Source organism: Oryzias latipes, chromosome 13 (assembly GCF_053564925.1).
Source record: "Oryzias latipes strain Hd-rR chromosome 13, Olatipes_Hd-rR_3.1".
NCBI lineage: Eukaryota > Metazoa > Chordata > Actinopteri > Beloniformes > Adrianichthyidae > Oryzias > Oryzias latipes.
The window spans coordinates 12,476,653-12,498,393 of record NC_136249.1 but is presented as its reverse complement, the minus strand read 5'-3'; the positions used below and the strand labels follow the sequence as shown (position 1 = coordinate 12,498,393).

Below are 21,741 nucleotides of genomic sequence, written 5' to 3'. Positions count from 1 at the left end.
CTGTGCCTCACCTGCCTCTCCTGACTGCACGTCACTGATATATATATAGTGTCTTTAGGTTGTGTGTGTGTTTGTGTGTGTGTGTGGGGGGGGGGGTTGGGGGTAATCCTTTGGGACTTATAGCGGAGTGGAGTTTGTGAGATCATATATGCATGAGGTTCCCACGAACCAAATAACCTAGACATTGATAGTGGCCATCAGTTACCAGCATCTATCCATTTTACTGAAAATCATAGGACATTTCTAGCAGTGACGTGCAGTCAGGAGAGGCAGGTGAGGCTGTGCCTCACCTGTCATTATGGGAAGAAAAGAGAAAAAATAAATTAAATTATTATATTTAATCAGTAATTTGTGCTTTGCAGTCATTTTGCATTTAAATGTAACATTTTTGGGTGTTTTTTCTTTTGAAAATCGCTGAATATCCGCATTTGCCGTTCAGATACTAAGTGACGTGCGATGAGGCACCAGCCCGCTGAGCCTCACCTTGGATTGCGCAATACCTATGCAGTCAGACGGTACTGCTGTCTCTCTGTATGTCGGTTCAATCACTTGTACTATATGAGCTGGGTTTACATAATTTAGCAGATGTATATGATGTACAGTGTTTGTTTTTATAAATAACTGTATGTGAGGGACGTGTTTCTTGTGCTGAGCGCTAAACGCCGGCAAAAAAGCCGCTGGGTGAGGCCAGACATTCTCGTGCCTCATGATAGGGGGCGCCGGTGAGCCCTGAGATTATGACGCTAAAAAATACTAGAAGAAGTGATAGCAAGCGGCAAGTCATTTTCTTCAGAAGGAGCAGCGTATGGACTTTACTTACAAGTAAAGGTAAGATGATAATAAGGTTTGTGCTTTTTCTATGCTGCAGTTTGTATATGAAAAAAAAACATGTTGAAATGATATTTTAAACAAAACACGTTAACTGTTGTCAATCAAATGGTGAATAAGTTACTCAGTATGTTTTTTTTCCAACTTTATTGAACAAAGTATTAACATACAAAATCCAGCATCAATGAATGAATCAGATAGCATCAGCAGTGGTAGTCAATGTCATCAATCCAAACTTATTGAATCATCTCAAGTAAAAAATATAAAATAAAATTATCAGAAATATATCCAAAATAGAATTTGCTGATAGACAAATAAAGTATCTTAAAATATATAAAAGGGGATTACAAGATAATAATAATATTTACAATACAAAGTTTTCTTAGAGGGGATTACTTATCAAACAAAAAAGCACAAATTGTTTCAGTCTTACTTGTTTTGGGTGTGTTAATTTTTTTTAATATAGTCGTAAAACTGGAGCAACTCGATCTTAAATATGGTGAAATTGGGAGTTGTTTTTTTTTATTTTATTTATTTATTTTTATTTTTATTCTGCACTTATGAATGTAAAATTTGGAATCGAGAAGTAACAAATTAATACTTTTTTCTACTTTTTTAACATCCGAATTAAAATATGCGACTATTTGTTTCAAATTTAAAACAATGTTACAGTTTAATTTGCTGTTTACAAAGCATTCTAATTGGTTCCAAAATTCACGGGAAAATTTACAAAAGTATAAAAGATGAAGAACTGATTCAGGGAAGTTTCTCAGTATGGTTCATATGTTTGTAAATCTGACTGATGACGTCAGTGCCTCACCAGCCGTTAATCCCACCGCACGTCACTGATTTCTAGGATACTTGGACTTACACGCATAATAAAAAACCCTTCAGTATAACCACAATCTATCTGTAGTCAAATTTGAGGATGAGGGTTTTGCTCAAGGTTACCAACAAAAGAGGGGTAAACAAACACTGCTAGAAAATCTGTCCTACTCAGGTTCAAGTCTGCAAGTTTCAGGACTTCAAACATTAAAACATACCACCACCTCCTTTAGGGTCTTGATACGTAAGCTAATATTTGAACTAACCCTCTACAAACATAGTCACGGGGCCCCAGTTTAGCATAATTAACTGTTGTGGTATTATAACCCAAAACTTGATGTCCAAGCATGTATACGCCAGGGTGTAAGAAGTGAAGAAAACAGGGGACACTTGGATGATGTTTCCGACAGAGATCAGAAACAACAAAGGCCAAAGTTGACACTTGTCAAAGGGGCCACAGGTAATACTGTGTTTCTGTTGTATGTAAGCTGTCCAAATCTATGACACAAATGTTTAGGTAGAAATCTTAGTGAGCAGGAAACGCCCAATTTTATTACTGATCTTCTTTTATGTGTAACTAAGCAACTATTGAGAACCAAGGTCTCAACAGTGTAAAGAGAGAAATGTAAGTAGTTTAAAAAAAGGGTAAACACAGGATAAACACGCTGTTGGTTAATAGAGAATGAGACATGAATGGGAATGTTTTCATCACTTCACAACTTGTAGAGGACTCTAATAATGAGAGTAACTTATAAAGAGAAAAATAATCAGCAGAAATATATAAGGGCATGGAAAAAATTGGGTTTAGCTTAGAAATGCATTTACTGTTTGGCCATTTCAAATTGAAGCTTTAGCTCCTGTGTTGATGTACTTTAAATTACCGCAAGCAGAGAAGAACAGCTTTGTTCTGATATGCAACACTTTACAGTGGTGAAAGGTTAACGCAACTTAAACCAGCTGATTCTGATGCAGCCGAATGGAGTAAAGCTTCTTTTCTCCGTATAAGAACCCATTCAAATTAGATATCTAGTACAGAAAGTCAAAGAGTTAAGGTAGTTTAAAGAGCACATGCTATTTTGGTTGTCACCGGCAAGTTACAGGGTTAGCAAATTGTTATTTTAAATCCTACTGAGGTGGTTTGTGTTTGATAACTGTATTTACATGTAGGAAGTTGTACAGTCAACTGAGCTTGTTCTAGAAAAGCACAACCGTGGGAGTATTTCAGGCAGGCAACTCGAGCAGTGCGTTTACCTGGTTACTCCTCCCTGCGGGCGGTTCAGCCTAATTAACTCACCTGTTCACTGTCCTACTTAAGTTCCAGGTGTGCGGTCCAATCCCTCTTCATCCTTTTCCGCGAGCTCTGCGTTCGTTCGCTCCACCCTCCTCCCCTGCTTCCACCTGTGAGCTCCGTCAGGGGTAGTCTAATACCCAAAGTTTTCTATGGAGATCTTTGTTTCATGTCTCTGAACGGAGCCTTATGCCAAACTAAAAGAAAAATGGAAATGAACATTCCTTTACTGCATGAGTTGTCTGACTGAAATACCGATTATGTAATTACCAGCACTATTATCTCTTTCATTTTTCATATTTTTGTAAATATTATGAATGTGAAATTTGCCAAATGAGACTAAAAAAGGGATTACAATATTTGTACCGCCCTTGTTTGAACTGCTGTGTTTCTGTCTCAGTTCCTCCGAAGTACAAATGCATTGCATTAAAAATGAGTAGGGCATCATTCATAAAAGCACAAAATTCATAACTATGACAACATCTTGTATGTTTTTGATTAAAAATAATTCATCTCACTGGAGGATGAGTCTTATGTTTAATTCACTCCAAAAATGTCACAGGAGTGTTACAGCAGCAGGACGTCTTACAGACAACCTTTTAAAATTGTTGTTTCACACCAAAGACGTCAGAACTGCATTCAGACTGTGCAGACAGGTCAATGCTGCAACGCTGAAAAAAAGAACTTCAATATGAATTTAATTCTCCCTTATAGCGAGTCATTCATTGGACATGTGTATGACATGTGAGTTATGAGATTGATTCAAACAGAAATCTTACTAACTCAATGCTATTGTTAAACAGTGCTGCTGCTTTGGTGAAAACAAGGGGTATAAACAAAGGTTTTCAGCCATCAACCACAGTTTGTAATGAATTGAACAAAACATCACAATTTGCCCATATTTATTTTTGAATAAAATCCATCACTTTTCATTGTAACAGTAAAATTGTGTCCATAGAAAGAGAAGAAGTAAAAGATGTACAAGGGAAAAAAAAGCACTTTAAAGTTCTGGTCTACTTAGAGGAAGGAAACTAATAGAAAGCATTTTAGATGTTTATGTCTCCGTGGCAGAGATGGAAAGTGAAATGTGTGTGGAAAATCACCATAATCGAAGAAAGACCCCTTAGGGCAGGGGTCAGGAACCTTTTTGGCCGAGAGAGCCATAAACGCCACATATTTTTAAATGTAATTTCGTAAGAGCCCTACAATATGTTTAAAACTAAAAATACAAGTGAATGTGTGCATTTTATGTACTTTTAACACTTTTAAAGTACAATAAGTCTGTGGATTCTTTTTAATAACATTGTTATTGTAGCGGACTGAGTTGGACTGGGTGGCTGTTGGGTTCTAAGTTCCGGAGGTCATTGAACACAACAAGCAGTGATGCTGGTTTGCCCACAGATCTGTCGCTCAGCCTGCCGTTGGGGAGTTTGGACCAATGGTGTTCAGCTATGGGCCGAATAAGGGAAATAAGAGGGCTGGTGTGGGAGCGGGGGAACACAAAGTAGGGGGGAGCGCTCTCAGCGGGAGAGATTCACTAGTTGTTGAATTGGTTGTACAGAGTTGGTTACGGCGTACAATAACCAGAATAAAAAACCTCAAAAGAGGTTAAGTCTCCGTGTCTCAGTGTGGGAATGACGCTACATTATGCTGTTGCTAATAAATGATGAGTATTTCTTAGCATTAATGTGACTTCTGGTGCTGCATGGAGGTTTTGCTGATGGTCTTGTCTGGTTGATACGTGGTGAGTTTCAGCTTTATGCAGGCGTTGAGACTTCCATCCGTTAAACCTTATCATATTGGTTGGTCTTAATGTTCTTTAGATGTGACAAAGGCTGCTCACATGCATACGTGGAGCCAAACATTGTCAGTACAGCAATACTCACATGCTCCATGTGGTATGTGATGGGCAGCGTGTTCTAATATGTGAGGTTTCACCTTGCTGCCGGCGGCCAATAGCCCTCCTCTTTTCAAAGACGGGAGACAATCTGCTGGGACGGCAATTCACAAGTTTCAAGCCGTTACAGATTTGGGGTTTTGATGCGAGGTTTTACGGTTTTGATGCGCAATACATTAGACGCTGAATTGACATCATACGTTACAACTGGCATCGCATCGCGCCCGAGAAGGACTGCTTTAATGAAACTTTTTTTTCTTTTAATAATTCAAGATTTGTCCACGAGCCAGATGTGGCCATCAAAAGAGCCAGATATGGCTCATGAGCCATAGGCTCCCAACCCCTGAGTTAGGGCAATGTTTAACTGTGAGTTACACTCCAAAAGACATTCCTTTTTTTTATCATTTCTGCACTTGTATAGTGTTGTGACATTCACAATTGAGACGGAATAAACAACAATTGTTTGTAATTCACTGGTTTGTTACAGAATGAAAATCATATTCTTTGTCTCAGTGAAATACCCTCAGTGAAACTGTACAGTGAAAAAGTCTCCATTGTTGGCATGGCTATGTCCTCACATAGGTTTTTGTTGTGTTTGATTGCAAAATCTGGCTTTTTTCTAGAACCAGCCACTAAACTGTAAGACCAGTTACAAGTACATAAACATACACACAAAACCAAGGCAAACATGCAAAACAATAGAAAGAAGTGTTCGGGTATGCACCAGAGTTGAGCTGCTATTCCTCTGCATCAATCTAAGAAGTCAGTTGAGGTTGTCTGGACATCAGGGGAGAATGGAACCCAAATCCCTTTCTTGGGAAACATTATGAGAATATTCAGCCAAAGAATAATAGCTGGAACTTGTGGCCTGGAAGAGGGACTGGACCAGTCTTTCACCCACACACACACACAGGGATAATAGAGGTATAGATGGATGAGCTACTAGCTGTCTCAGTTTTATGATCCAATTCCATCTGTTTCACACTTCACCAGTTTTAACTTTAAACCTATTAGCCATTAAACTCACAAGGTAGTTTCACGTTTACATTGTTGTGTTTTGTCACAAACATACAGTAATAGGTTTTTTCTTGCAAAACACTCATCTCTGCTGCTCACCCAACAAATGCATCTTTCTTATACACACTTAAATGGGTATTGAACAAGCTCTATAAGATTTATTGCCAAGAGGCAGTTTTACAACAAAGAAATAATCTATAAAGACAAATTGCTTACTTTTTGTGCTAAGTTTATTTGACAGCTATAGGAAGTAGAAATTTCGCTGGTTCATCTCAAGGTTTGTGTGCGCACATGTTTAGAGACATAAACAACTACACTGTATAATTGTCTTGGACTTTCCTGTTTACGATCATTATTGCAGTGTTTTCCAGCATACATCGCCACTATCTGTCTTTGCAAAGAGTTACTGGTTTCACAAAAACAAATGCATAATGGCCACATTCTAGTGGTTCAAAACAGGAAAGTAAATCAAACAAAACAGACTTGTATGTCTTTAAAGGATTGTGGAGTTAAAACAAAGCAATCCCAAAAGACTTAGTCTAACTTTTACAACCGGATCCCTTAAAATGAACCTTGATTGCAACTTCCTTCAATTGAAAACTTGGTATTGACATTATGTCTTAGCCATCTAACGTGGCTCTAAACTTTTACTCTAAACTTAGACTAAGTCTTTTGGGTGCACAAGGATGATGAAGGTTTGCAATGCTATACTTGTAGAGGTCACAAACAAGACCTTAAACTGTCAATTTTTAAATAAAACACAGACAGATCAGTGGTGATCTAATCCAGTATCTTCTATGTTGGACTTTTAGTACCATTTTACTCTAGGCTTTCACACTGAATGCATGTTATATTTACTTTATTGCTTATTTTTCAACTGTATTTTTTCAATCTGACTTCAAAACAGCAGAACAACATGGCAACAGGGCAAGGGTGAAATTGACTTGTGTGTTGGGGGGGGGGGGGGGGGGGGGAGTTGTTTCAGTCCACAACCTATTTTGAGGGTACTGGAATGAGAGGCAGTCTTTCAAAGGCTTGTCATTTCTTTATTTAACCACCTAATCCCTCATGGTATGTAATTAGGGAAAATATGATGCTGTGTTGCATTTCAAAGAAGCTGCTTGTTTGGTTCCCACCTTGTCTATATTTCTGTGTTCATCCAGTGTTCATGCTACCTTTCTGCTTGACTTTATGAAGCAGGGCCTCCCCTCGCTCCCCCCTTTTCTTCTGACTTGCTGTCCATATTTACAGCGGTTTGGCTTGTCGGGGGAGCAACAGAGAAATAAAGAGGTGAGTCGAGAGAGAACAAAATATTTAAGAAAAGTGCTCAACAAATTGACATTTTTAAGTCAAGTGATACCTGATTATAGCAGTGTTTTTCAACCAGTGTGCCGCAGCACACTAGTGTGCCGTGGGAGATGGTCAAGTGTGCCGTGGGAAATTGCCCTCATTAACTGATTTAACAACATTATCCATCTCCAGGATTTCAGTTCTTTGTTCATCCCTACAGGCCCTGATAAAACACTAAGAAATTAGGAATATGAAAGATCATAAAATACTTTTTTCTTTGTGTTTATTTGATTCTATTAAATACATTTTGATAAGAATGACGATACCGCGATTTAGCCGCAGCTTCAGCTGTGTTAGGAAAAGTTCTGCCCCTTTAACTGTCTCCACCAATCATTCTTGGGATCTTAATCACATGTCATCAGTCTGACCAATCAGAAGTGGTTAAAGTTTTCACTTCCTTGTTCTAAATTCTGCTGAAAAAGTCTCTCAGTTCTAAGAAAAATACCAGCTAAAGCTCGTCTTAAGCGGTGTAGTTTTCCACAGAATCCGGTGTCGGACCGTGGAACAAGAGAACAAAACAATGAAGCTCAGAGATGCTAGTCTTTCAGCGTTTGGCGGATTATTGAACTACATCTCCCATCATGCATTGGGTTAAAGTGACAGTGTGAGCGTCTGGGCGCACGACTCTCTCCTCTTAACGTCGTGAAACAACGACCACAGATCAAACAGTTTTTAAATCTTTTAACTTAACTTTTATCACATCTTAAAAAAAAAACAGCTGCAGCTTCCAGCTTTTTCTGCCACAATTATCACAAAAATGCATGTGCGACCATGGAGGGACTGTTGATCAATACAGACCGAGTTTCTCCTTTTTTTTTTTTCTTTTTTTGAATGCCGGTGTGCCGCGGGATTTTTGTCTAGGTTGAAGTGTGCCGTGGCTCAAAAAAGGTTGAAAACACTGTATTATAGTATGCACCATTTAAATAAAAATGCATTTATTAAATTGACATTAACCTGTCTACTATCCTCAGCCTGTTTTTCCAAAATGGTGTATCAGTGTTCTTATGTTACTGTTTATTTTCCAACTGCAGATGTGCTAAAAATAACATACAACCGCACACACATGCACATGCACGCACACACAAACTAAAGCAGGATAAGCAAACCTATTGAGTTCTGCTGAACATTCTTTGGAAGTTGATCTTTCTCTCTGGATAAGACTGCAAGAGAAAAAAATACATATACACACACACACACACACACAAAAATGCTGATAGAATGAGCGGTCAGTGCTCTGCGAGATAAACAAGGGGCAGTGCACAGGAAGTATCATTAAAGTAATTAACAGTTTACTGTTGTGTCCAGTATGTCAGATATGGACACATTTCCAATCCCAAAGTAACAGAAAGTCATAGAAGGTAGCAGTTATTGAAATTGTTATCTTTTAAAAAAAATGACTACATGTGTTTTTAGGGCATTTTTGCAACCTTAGACCACTCTATTGTTGTTATTATTATTATTATTATTATTATTATTATTATTATTATTATTTTAAGTCATTTTTGAGATGTTTGGCAGTCCTAAACCACAAGTAAGCAACTTTGAAAAGTAAAGTAGTATAATCGTTGAAATACTTTTAACATTGCATTGTTCTGAAACCTCAATCTGTTTGCTTTTACAAAATGCAATTTTAATATATTATTGAGACTACCGCAAGAAACAGATGTCCCTGATTTTGGAATGCAAATTAGAATTGTTGTCATTTTATATAAACCTATTAGCCCTTTGTAAACACACGGGCTCATGTGAAGAAGTAATTACTGCGTAAAGATTGCAGCCTTGTGGGTGGTGGACTGGGACAGTCCAGCAAGCCCTGGACAGAGGGCGTGATTCTTAATTCCATCACTCACTGTTGTGAGATCCACTAGTCCACACATGCACACACACACACACACACACAGAATCTCCTGTCAAGGTAAGACACCGCAAAAGCTTTATGCAATTTCGCAGGAGTTAATTTCCTTTTTTCTAAGTCGCTTGTTTGCGTGTCTGTGTGAGCGTGTCTACCCTCAGAGTCGCGCGTCCAAACAGCTGCGCGCCGCTTCCCTCCTTAAGCTTCCCATTTGTTTACTCTGCGCCTCTTTAAAAGTAAAGCGGCTTTCCGAATTAGCGGCACGTGCAATTAGTTGCTTTTCATAGTCGTCGCAACCCCGGTGTCGCTTAAATTTGAGGATTACGGACGTTGCTGAAGTGACACATTCAGGCTGCAATCCTCTCTGTCTGCCCGCTTTGCCGTGCGCAAAGGCTCACACGCAAACACAGAAAAAGCACCGTTGATTGAGCATCCCTATACTTTGCACAGAGCACACACTGGAGACTGTCAAATTAGTCTAGAAAAAGAGACTTCACCATATTAAACTTTATTCAATTTTTTGAATTAATACACAAGAAAACAAAGGGTTCTTTTTCCCCCTTAATGTTTAATTATTAATATCATGATGTCAAATACTGAGCATGTAGAGTTTTGCCAGAAAGCAGGTCATATTTTGCACCTGCATGCTCTCCCTCTGCAGCCACGGCTTTATAATGTGTGCAGAATGCGCTTTTCTTGGTTTTGTGTAAAAAGAAAAAAAAGTACCTTTGATGTCTCTGAAAAGAATGTCACCTTGAAGGCAGCACACATAACTATATCATCTCAGTGTACTTCTCTGCACTGATGCTGCCACCATGAAGGCGTAAATCACCTTTGTCAAGGCCACTGCTACAACCCGAGTCCTCAAACACCCTGGCTTTTGCACCTGTTGCTGATAACAGGACCGTCTTTTTTGGTGTATAGCATAGACACACACACACACACACAAAGAACCGCTAAACCCTTACACCTTATTTTAGGGGTGGTCAGTTTTATATGCCTCAGGATCCCATATTGTTGGTCAGCTGGCTGTAGAGTGTTTGCACTGGAAGGGGTGTCCAGTCCAAAGTGGGCAGTTCAGTCAAATTTCAGGTGTGTAGATAATATGAGGACAACACACTACAATATACTGTCTTTTTTTCTGCACCATAAATCTTTGAAGTGTGACGGAGACACATATGCTTACTGTTTTGAAAATTCCCTTATTTTCTCATCCTTTTTTGCTTAAAAAAAGCTACTGTAGAACGTTCTTTGGTATTGTACTATCAAGTCTTTTGCCATAAAACTAGGCCTTTTTTTTTGGTTAAAGTCACTACCCAGTTTTTCTAACCCATAAACAGATGAGCTTTTGCTCCAGTTCTTTCAACAATTTTAACTCTTCAACTGTTAACGACAATAATGTGATTCCAGTAGATTATAAAGTGGAAAAAGCCCTCTGTGTTTGTAATGTGTTGCATATTGTTGCCAAGCCGATATGAAAAGCTGTTTTTCACAATGTCAGAATCATCTGATTTACGTTGATTTGATGGTCAAGGAGTTATCCTAGGTTGAAGAACAGTTGTCACTGGTGACATTTCTGGACCCAGGTGGAATTATATGGTATTGACTTGAGAAGTAAAACCAAGTGCATAACTCTGCTCCCCATTGATCTCACCTACAGTATGTAGTCTCTCATTGTTGTGACTGTGTGCAGTGTGTACTAGGAGCACAATTGCCTCCATCATTCTACGGGTGACATGCATATTTTAAAACGGCACGAGACACTAATCAGTCTCATGAAGTGCTCCCCGAAATTATTCATGCAACACACACAGTATGTGTGGATGAGAAAACAACAAACAAACAAAAACAATTTCTTTCTAGTCCTGAATTCATTTGAGTTATTCTGACCAAACTTAGGTTCTGCATTTTACCTCGTTTATTGCTGCATCCTCTGTCCTGTTTAGTTTTGCCCATCAGTGATTCATTGTTAAAGTTTAATGTACTTGTTTCCATCACCACAGCTGTTCCTTGTTTCTAATTTGTGTCTTTCAGTGTGTCACCCTGCATGGTTTTAAGTAGATTTGGCCAGATCCTGGTGATGTTTTTTGCCTTGTTTCTGTCACTTTTTCTTTTTTCCAAGAAAACTGAGTATTTAGTGTCTATCTGCCTCCTTCATTTAGAGAGGGCATCAGCCTCCACACTCTGCATAACTAATGTTTATGTAAAAAACAAAACAAAAACATTTTTAACGTATGTGACATTTCAAATCAGTCTTTTATTGTTTACTTGTAACTTGTTGTGATTTGGAGTATAACTTGTTGTTATTTGAAATATTTTTCAGTAGAACACTAGGCACAATGCAAGTCTACGTGTTATGCAAGACCAATTATTCTGCAAGAATTTGTTCATTGTTTTCAACAAGCGCAAGTCATGTGTTTAAAACATAACCGTGTTTCTTTTCTTTTTTCCCTCCAAGCTTCTCCATGGCCTCATTCATTTGGTGTTCGCGCTTTGCAGTTCTTCTTCTGCTACTTCACATCCTGACTGTATCGTTTGCCACACGAGATGACCTTGTAATCAACACCACACATGGGAAAGTTCAGGGGAAGTTGATATCAGTGCTGGGGGGTGAAGTAAGAGCATTTCTCGGAATTCCTTATGGAAAACCTCCCCTTGGGAAACTGAGATTCAGAGCTCCAGAGCCAGCAGAGAAGTGGGAGGCCGTGAAAGATGCCACAAAATTCCCAAATTCCTGCTATCAGATGCCCGACACGGCCTTTCCAGGTAGAATCCTGTTTTATGTCCACATAGATAAAAAAATAATACATTGAGGCTATATGCATAACACTTTGAAGCATTTATGTTTTTGTCAGCAATGTGAAATGCTTGTATTTAGTACAAAAAGTGTTCAGCAAACAGACTTTGCTATTCAGTCAGGTTCTGTACTCTTTTGGCCAGGAGTACCCCCTTGTATTTTTATTACTGCTAAAAGTGCATCAAATCAAATTTAAAATATTTATAATCCAATAAAATAGAAATTGCATTGTGTAAAATAAATTTTCAGATAATTTTTTTTTAGGTATACTTGATAAAGGAATGTTATTTTTTAATTGTTTGCTTTTCTTTATATAGTGAGTAGTCGAGTACCACTAACTAAAGGATTAATATAATTGTCCAGCCAGCAAGGAAAAGTGGGCCCCAGATGGTTAAAAAGTGGGCAGAAAATGTGGCCCCCAGATGGGATCTGTCCACAGTTTCCATGGTGGCCCCACCTGTGTTTGCCCACATTGGCTTATGTGGACACACAGAGGGGCTGGATCGAATGCTAGCCAGCCGCCTGGTGGACAACTTAGCTGTCCACCAGGTGGCCTAGTATCCCTGTTGCCCCAGCCGACAGTCTGATGGACAGCACTGAGTGCCCTCTTAAGCCAATCTGGGCAAACACATGTGGGGCCACCATGAAAACTGTGGACAAACCCATCTGGGGCCCACTTGGCCTTGCAAGCTAGGTGGTGACAGGTGTCTAATATAGTCCACCTCATAGATTTACTATCATAGCATACTATACTGTCTAATTTAGACAACAAAAGTTTCATGGAGCATATTTTAATCCCTGCTTTTTTAAATGCCGCTTTGGGGTTGTTTATTTGTGAGGAAATAACATAATACATTTAGAAGCTTAAAAAAGCTATTTTTCCATATTATAGCCCCTTTAAAGACAAATCAAAAGGATAACTACAATACTTTTTTTCTATATTTTTACCTTTTGACATATCCCTTCAGGCACTGCCACAGCAAATTAGCTTTCACTGATTTGATCCCCTATGCTGGGCTGGGGACAGGCACAGTGGAGACCCAGACTTGCCCCCTCTAATGGCTACATAGTTAGGCAGTACCTCAATGGGTCTTGCCCAAGGATCCGCATGGGATGGAGCTATTTGTGCCCTTGGAAAACAAACTGCATTTGGCTGTATTTTTTCTACCTATGGTCTTTACTGTTTTTCTTTTCATAAAAATGTTTTGAGGTCACTAAAATGTCATTCTATCCTGCACCCCTCCTACAAAACCTCTTCAGGTTGTACGCTTGAGTTCTTCCGTTTCTTTCAGGATTGGTTTCACTTTTCTTTTTTTTTTTTCTACTTAAAGATTTTAACTTAAAACGTTTGAAGCACAATCATAAAAGAGAGTGCAAAAAAGAGACAAGAAAGTTAAAGACAGAAGCCTTTGTGCTCTTACAGGAGCACTAGACCAACTTTTAAGTGGCCCTTTGGGCCTAGTGAGTCTACTGATACTGAAGCAGTGCTCCAGCGAAAGATGGACTGCGGCTGGGTCATTGGTACAGAAATATTTATAGACATGGCCATCTGTTAGGGATTGTTGAAAGCCAACTACAACCAATGCCAAACATATGTTAAATGCCTAAACACACCCTCATTTAGATATGGTACCACAAATAGATGCTCACATAAGGCATCGGCCATTGACTCTGGTTCTGCTTTAAGCTTCCCTTTCTAAAAGGAATCTTGAATCTAATTCAATACTTCTGGTTAAGACACATTTATCCTAAAGGTCCATATACAGTATTTCTATGTCTCAATTAAGTTTTATTTCTCTGCTTGAATGGACCCTTGACATAGTTTGCAGTAAAGGCTTAAAGGCAAGTGTGAGCAGATATATAGGTCTCTGTGAGTTGCTTGATTGCACCAGTAAGTCTCAACTGACAGTGTTGTTTTATATTTTTATTTTATTGTGTCCCAGGGTTTCAAGGTGCAGAGATGTGGAACCCAAACACCCCTCTGAGTGAAGACTGTCTGTATCTTAATGTCTGGACCCCGGTTTTCAACAAAACCCAGCCCTTACCATCAGCTCCTGTGCTTGTTTGGATACATGGTGGAGGCTTTGTCACAGGAACATCAACCATTGATCTTTACCATGGTCATATTTTGAGCAAATCTGAGGGTGTTGTAGTAGTGTCAATAAATTATAGGTAGGTTTTTTTTTTATCATTAAATAGTTGTGTGGCTTCGTTTAAAGCCACCCTAAAACACACATATATCACATACTATTTGGAGTTGAATGTTTTACAAGGAAAACATTTAAGATAACTTCCAAATTTTAAAAGGAGGGGCCATCTGAGAATGCTTAGCCCAGGTAAAAAAAAAAAATCCTATAACTACATTTCCGACCCTACAGTGGTTGCTGAACATATCATATCACAGGCCATAATTAGCTGAAAACTCTACAAAAAATCAGTATCATTGGAGAAACTTTAAAAGAACCCCTGTAATATGGAGGCACAACTTAAGGTTAAAAGATTATATCTGAACAAAAGAGATTTCTAAACAATCTGAAGATCAAAATTCTATAGCTTGATATTGATTGTGCAGGAGAATACCAAACACGGCTTGTATCAGTTATTGGTCAGGAAATGTTCTAAACAAAGTTGAGCTTTATTTTAGCTACGTTTTATTTGTTCGGTTTGCATTAGTATCCTGTAAGTGTATACTCTTTCTGGCAGAAAATTGATTTGTTCTATGGATAAAACATTGTTATGCCCAATTAGAATCTAGGAGAAAAACAAGGTTTAGCATCCGTTTTCATTTACATCTTTCATCTTATCCCTGCTTGTCAATAATAGACTGGGAGCCTTCGGTTTCCTGTCCCTTCCCGACAATAAAAACATTCGAGGGAATGCAGGTTTGCTGGACCAGAGCTTAGCCCTTAGATGGGTTTCGAGTAACATTGCTGCATTTGGAGGGGATCCTTCAAAGGTTTCTTGATATTCTCTCAAATCATGAATACAAAGTGAATGAGATCTTGACTGTAATAATAAAACTCTGTTTTATTCAGGTGACTCTGTTTGGGGAGAGTGCTGGGGCAGCGTCTGTTGGCTTCCATCTGCTTTCTCCAGCAAGCCATGGCTTTTTCCAAAGGGCTGTGATGCAGAGTGGCTGTCCAAATGCACCCTGGGCCACCGTCAACCAAAAGGATTTATGGGACAGGTCTGTGTGCATTTCAGGTCAAGGTTTTTATCCAAAAAAATGTTGATTTAAAAAAAAAAAAATGAAACCCTTCACCTTCACACACAAAACCTTCACATTTTTGTGCCAATAAACAGAAATCTTCTTTGAAATTTAAAATGATTAAATGTTCAACCGTCCCTCAGCATGCATTCATTTCCCATCACTCCTTTCAATGTCTAAGGAGGGGACTCATAGGTGGAGCATCAAAGTATTCATTTTAACAACATTTAAATTAGGTTGGAGCTTAAAAATGTCCTATAACCTAGATTAAGGCTATAAGGTTATCCCTGGGTTTTACCTATTATTTTACGTAGTTTTCTTTCTTGACAGAAAGTATTTTAAACCCCAGAAACTTTGTTTAGTTGCTGTTGTTTCATATTTTCTTTAGTTTTAGTGCTGTTCTAAAGTTTTTGCTCCAAGATCAGACCTGCAGAAAATATCAGGCAGTCATTTTAAGGGATTAAAAGAAAAAAAATAAAATATATATATATATATATATATATATATATATATATATATATATATATATATATATATATATATATATATATATATATATATATATATATATATATATATATATATATATATATATATATATATATACCAGGAATAATTATGTGTTCAGAGGGTTTCGTAAAAATGATACGGTTTCCTTTTACAGAAAATTTGACCATTTGTATCATGGAGAGATGTAGCAAACATTGATTTGAAAGAAAGCAAGATCCTTAAAAATATGTCATTCTCCAGATGGAATTGTTTTGAAGTTGGCAAATCATCATTTATTACTTTTTCCTTCCTCAACATCCAGGTCCATGATGCTGTCCAAAGCTCTGGGATGTCCCATGTCTAATCGAGGTCTTCTTGAAACATGTCTGCAGCAGGCTGATGCTAAAAAAATCACTGCAAAGCAATATGATATTATCACAAAGCCCCCACTCCTTAATTTTCCGTTTGGCCCTACTGTTGATGGCGTATTCCTCACAGCTGAAGTGGAGGTATGTTTGGAAATTGTTTTCTTAAAGGTTTTTCTTCAAGTTAATGGAAGTTTGGATTATACTTTTCCTTTGGTGATTATTTACCTGTCAGTACTTTTAAATTTAATCTATTAGACTAAAAAAGCTATATTTATTTTACTAACGAGGTATTTAGATCACAATATTTCATTAATGCAAATTTTTTATTGATCAATTTCTGTTTGCAGAAACTGCTCACTGGTGGTAATCTTCCAAAGAAGGAGCTGATGATTGGATTGAACAAAGATGAAGGGACATGCTTTCTTGTTTATGGATCTCCCGGTTTTTCCATCACTGGCCAGAGCCTCATCTCAAGAAGGGATTTCCTTGCTGGTGTCAATTTAACATTAACCAATGCACATAGCATCATAAAGGAAGCAGTAATTTTTGAATACACTGACTGGACCGATAAGGAAAGCCGGATGAAAAATCGAGACTCCATTGGCCAACTGGTTGGAGATCAGATGTTTGTTTGCCCTGTAGTGGACTTTGCCAACAAGTGAGAAAAAATTCCTGGTTCAAAAGATATCTTTTGGGACTGATAAAAGTTAATGTTAAACCAACAAAAAAGAAAACATTATTTTTCTTTTACTTAATCTTAGGGAAAAAAACATTAGAAAGGTTGTTTTTTTCATATATTTTAGGTTTCCTTATATCTCAATTTTGATGTAAACAAACATTTTCAGTTGTGTTTTTTTATCTGTCAGTGTTTTTATACATTTATTTTCTGTTTTAATTTATACAGTTTTAATGTACAGTGTTCCCCCGCTTATTCGCGTGTCACTGCTTGCGGTTTCACGTATTCGCAGATTTCTTTTCTGTCACGTAACTCGTGTGGTTCATCACAAAAACTCAGACAACTCAAGACGCTTGCATTAGACTTTTGTACAAGAAGGTGCTGCGCATGACAGAGAGATACTCTTAATGTGCGTTATAAAGTATGGTAGTTAATTGCTCTGAATAAAGAAAAAAACTCTTTTTGTTGAGCAATATTTCAATGTTACTTAAAAAATGTTTTACAAAGCATTTGAAATATTTGAGAAGGTTTTTTCTAAGGATCGGGGACGGCCCACATGCTGGGTTGTGGTTCTCCGTATTTACGACTTTGCCGTATTTACAGGTGTCTCTGGTCCGTAACTCTGCGAATACAGGGGGGAATACTGTCTGTATATGTGTGTGTGTATATATATATATATATATATAAAATGCAAGAAATACTGTTAATTGTTTTCTTCCTTTTTCGTAGGTACTCACAAAATGGTGGTAAAACTTTCTTTTATTTTTTTGACCACCGCTCGTCTCTGATGTCCTGGCCTGAATGGATGGGAGTGGCTCATGGTTATGAGATAGAATTTGTATTTGGAATGCCCCTAAACACATCTCTTGGATACACAAAGAATGAAGTCAATATGACAAAAAAAATTATGAAACACTGGACCAACTTTGCTCGCACTGGGTAGGTTGACTGCATAATTCATTGGTCACTTCAAACGCCTTCAGCATATTGGTCCTGTTCTGTTCTTTTTGTCCCAACTTTTTAGACAACCAGGGATTGATGGAGCTGCCTGGCCACATTTTACTGCTCAACAGGAGTATGTGACTCTGAACTACAACCATCCAGAAAAAAAGATGATGATCAAACCCAAAGAGTGCCAGCTTTGGAACAGCATTCTGCCGCAAATACAACATATCTCAGGTTAGACGCACACAGCTAAAACAAATGTTTAATCCACATCCAAGCAGTCGAGAGATCCCAATACAAATATGATGTAGGAGGTATTTTGTCAGGTTATCCTGTGGAGGCGTTCTGCCTTATTTAGCCTCTGGTGGAGAATTACAATACAGATCTGCTCCGCCAATGTTCAAACAGTTTAGGAGGTCTGGGAAGGAGGAGTAGAGGGTCAATCTTTCCTTCACTGCGCACTGCTGATATGTAAGATGAATAATGCTGTCACACCTCCAGACTGACCCTCCTCTATGATCAGGCTGTGATAAAAATGATTATGCAATGGATTCACTTTCTTGATTTAGTTTATTGACGTCAGCATGAAAAAGACAAAGACGTTTTGCCACTCCAGTTGGAAAATGCTCAAACATCAGTCATCAGCTTTGTTTTTAGAGCCTTTTTTCATTGCATCTGTATAACTTCATAGAAGTAACATTGTAACACTCAAATACACTCACACATTTACACATGTGGAACAAGTTGAAACACAAATAGTTACAAAATAAATCTGAGTTTGACAAAAACTAAAGTGTAGTTGTTTAATTATTGTGGAAGAGAGACAAGAGAAACACTGGGAATGTAGATAAAATCAATAAACTGAAACCTAAATAATATACAGAGGTCCCTCGTATATTGTGGGGGTTACATTTTAAAAATAACCTGTAATAGATGAAATCTGCAAAGTTATCTGCAAAATTAAGGAAATTTACTTTCCTTAATTACTATAGATGTTTTTTTAGGTTGTAAAACTCCCAGTATCCACGCACCTTTTACCTTTACTTTAATTATTCAATTCATATAATAATATGTAATTCCCGATACGATTCATAGTTGATATTGGTTAATTGTGAATGTTTCGATTCACTGTCTTAAAATCGATCCAGAATATCTTTAGCCAAAACTTGAACCAGTGTGATTCAAAGATAAATACCTGAGTACTGAACAGTGCAGGTGAACTTTTCCAGATCCCTTGTATTTTTTTTAAGATAATCAAGTTGTAAACTAAATATTTTTACAAAGAACAAGTAAAAAAATATAGGCAAATCCATTTACCTTTTAGTTCCATAAAGTTTAGTAAAAAATTAATCCAAAGGGAAAACTATTAGAACATTCTACCACACTATGGTAAATTCAGTGTTTCCACACACTGGACTGTAATGATGGCTAGATCGGTTTTTGGTGTCATCACATGCGTGTTGTCTGCTGTGGTGAAAAGTTAGAGGAAGTTTCTTAATTGTAACTTGTTTTGTTTTCTTTGTTTTTTTTCTTTTTAATCTGGCTTTTCGTTTAGTGATTAACAGCAGGACTGCGAAAGATGAATTGCGTTATTGCAAAGAACCACTGTCACCAACAATGACGTTGTAAGAAGACTGGGAATGACCTATGACTGACAGTAGCACGCTCTGCATTACCAATAATGTGTCATAGTCTAAATAGATGCTTTTTAACCCACAAGGAAACTCATGATGTATTTCAGTCATGTCTTATCATAATTATGACTTGTTGGTATTTTTGACCATGTCTGCATTATACTAGCTCATTATATTTCAGAAAGTAAAATAAAATCAAATAGCCAAAAATTTGCCATGAAATGGATGTCTGTACACACTGAATAGTTTGACACTATAGTTATTTTTTCTGTTTTGTTCTGTATCAAGATGAACTAAATAGTTTCTCTCTTTTTCTGCAGATGAGATGGAGTCTTGTGGTGGAAGTGGGACTATTCTTCACTGTAACATTTTTTTACTTCTCATATTAGTGGTTAAAAGTTTAGTGTGTTAAATCGTCGAATCTTATTTAACAAATGGGGGGCACTTATGTGAACAAGCCTGACAGGATTTGAGATCCCTATACCTTTAAGAGATATAGTGCCACAAGTTAAAGGCCACAACTCACTTCTGGAATAAAAAGAAAGGGCAACTAATCCAACCACAGGACCATTTGATATACTAGAGAAGTTAACCCTTTTATTTGCCTGTCAACTGGTCTACAGCCTCATGAAAACAGAGATGCCAAAAGAAAAACAGATGTGGTGCAGTTTTTATGAATACACATTCAAATTATTAAAAATATGGCAGGTGACAGGTTTTTAAACACTCAGGTTATTAAACTAAGTTTTTTTTACATTTAGAGTAGATTCATATCAGGCTCAGGTATGCAAGAGCAAAAACCAGTAAAAAGATGATCAAACCAGCAGATTCAGAAGAAGAAAATTATAAGGTGGGAATGGAAACAACTGCAAAAGAAGTGTGTTAAAAAGCAGCAGTGGGTGATTAAGTGCAGCGCTGTTTGGCTGGATGCAAAAAAAAATGATAAATATGATTTAAAAAGTAACAAAGTCTGGCTAAACATAAAACAAATGAAAAACAGACAAGTAAACAGAAAAAAACCCCCACTAACTTACAGCTACAAAAGTAAAGAAAACAGCAGCAAGAAACCCTGAAATGACTACTTTATTCCCCAGAAAGAAATGGAATAATATAAAATCCGTTATTCATGATAATGAACAAAAAATGATCAATCACCACACCATATGAAAAAGACATGGAAAACAAAAGATTAGCAAAGGAGATGGGATGACTGGAGAGACCCTTGTATGGAATTAAGGGAATTAAGCCTTATTATTCTTACCATGACATGTCATTTATTCATTTAATAAAATGTATAGAAATTATATATATAATGCTTCATTAATTACTACATTTGTTACAGAGAAAATAATAAATAAACATTATTACAATGCCAGCATGTTTCGTCTTGTGTTACAGTATGTAAAACTATATTTAAAAAAAATGTGGTGCAAAGTGACAAAGCTAGACTAAAGAGAAAAAGAAAACATGACAACTGAAGAAAAGAGACAACAAACCAACAATGTGAACACTTTAGTTTCTACAGAAATGCCACTATTGCATTTTGAATCAATACTTTTCCTTTTCACAGAAAGAAACATAAACTTAAAATTCAACAGAAAAGCACAGAACACTTTTTTAAAACAATGTTTTCTTAAAAAAAAGGGAAATAAATATACATGTACTTTGAATGATAAATAACAAATACAAATTTAAACCAGACATGATGGAATACTTACTGACATATTTGCTATATTTTAATTAAGGAAATGATTTCATAAATGACTTGAATCCTACCAAATTAATACATTTTACAGCTAAGTCATGACCACTAAAAAAATTTTGAAAATACTCTACGATGTCCTTTTTGAATATTAAAATCATGGTGCCCTGTACTGAAAAGCAATTTTCTAACTGCAGGGGAAACTGCAGCAGCATTTTCTCCCAGATGATCAACACACTGATTTATTTTTCCCCAGAAGAGAGAACCGCTTAGATAAGTTTTGATGGTTACTGAATGCTGGCCTAAAGCTTTAGCCCTGGTAAGGCTGCAAACACAGAAGAAGTTTTAAAGTGTTTGCACACATTTCCAGAACATTCAGAGAATGTTTAAAACCGAAACTTATATTTGAGTTATTCCTGTTACTTACTAACCCAAATTCCTTTATAATGTTGGTTTTCTCGTCGTGTCTCCACACTTTCGTACTGCAAACTCAATTCATGTTTTGTTTATAAAAGGCAACTTTTGTCCTCCTGTCTATGATACTCATTCATTCAGTCAGTCAGTCAGTCAGTCAGTCAGTCAGTCAGTCAGTCAGTCAGTCATTCATCTTCTGAACCCATTTTGTCCCTTTCCGGGTCACGGGGCTGCCGGATACTATCCCGGCGGAATAAAGACAAAATTTTAGTAGAAAACTGATACAGTGATCCCTCGCTATAACACGGTTTACTTTTCACGGTTTCGCTACTTCACGGATTTGCATCGTGCATTATGTTCTGCCTTCTGATTGGCTAAAAAGTCACTTTGCTTCTTCTCTACCTGTGCGTCAATAACGTTGCAGTTTAATATGTGCACGTACGTAAAACAG

At 37.4% G+C, this 21,741-nt stretch overlaps 1 protein-coding gene across 2 annotated transcripts; it reads left to right on the top strand.

The window, feature by feature from the left end:
* Positions 1-6,957: 6,957 nt before the first annotated feature.
* Positions 6,958-20,549, top strand: bche (butyrylcholinesterase). Of its 2 annotated transcripts, none has more exons than XM_023961216.2 (10): positions 6,958-7,145; positions 11,516-11,823; positions 13,798-14,026; positions 14,678-14,810; positions 14,890-15,041; positions 15,874-16,060; positions 16,267-16,577; positions 17,325-17,534; positions 17,620-17,774; positions 19,495-20,549. In XM_023961216.2, exons 2-10 carry the CDS (start codon positions 11,523-11,525, stop codon positions 19,584-19,586), a joined length of 1,770 nt encoding a protein of 589 aa, XP_023816984.1. In that variant the 5' UTR covers positions 6,958-7,145; positions 11,516-11,522; the 3' UTR covers positions 19,587-20,549.
* The last annotated feature ends 1,192 nt before the right edge of the window (positions 20,550-21,741 follow it).

Coding starts and splice junctions, on each gene's coding strand:
- bche (XM_023961216.2), top strand. CDS start 11,523: ATGGCCTCATTCATTTGGTGTTCGCGCTTTGCAGTTCTTCTTCTGCTA. Junction 14,027..14,677: donor GTAGTGTCAATAAATTATAG/GTAGGTTTTTTT, acceptor TGTCAATAATAG/ACTGGGAGCCTTCGGTTTCC. Junction 16,061..16,266: donor TCCTCACAGCTGAAGTGGAG/GTATGTTTGGAA, acceptor TTCTGTTTGCAG/AAACTGCTCACTGGTGGTAA.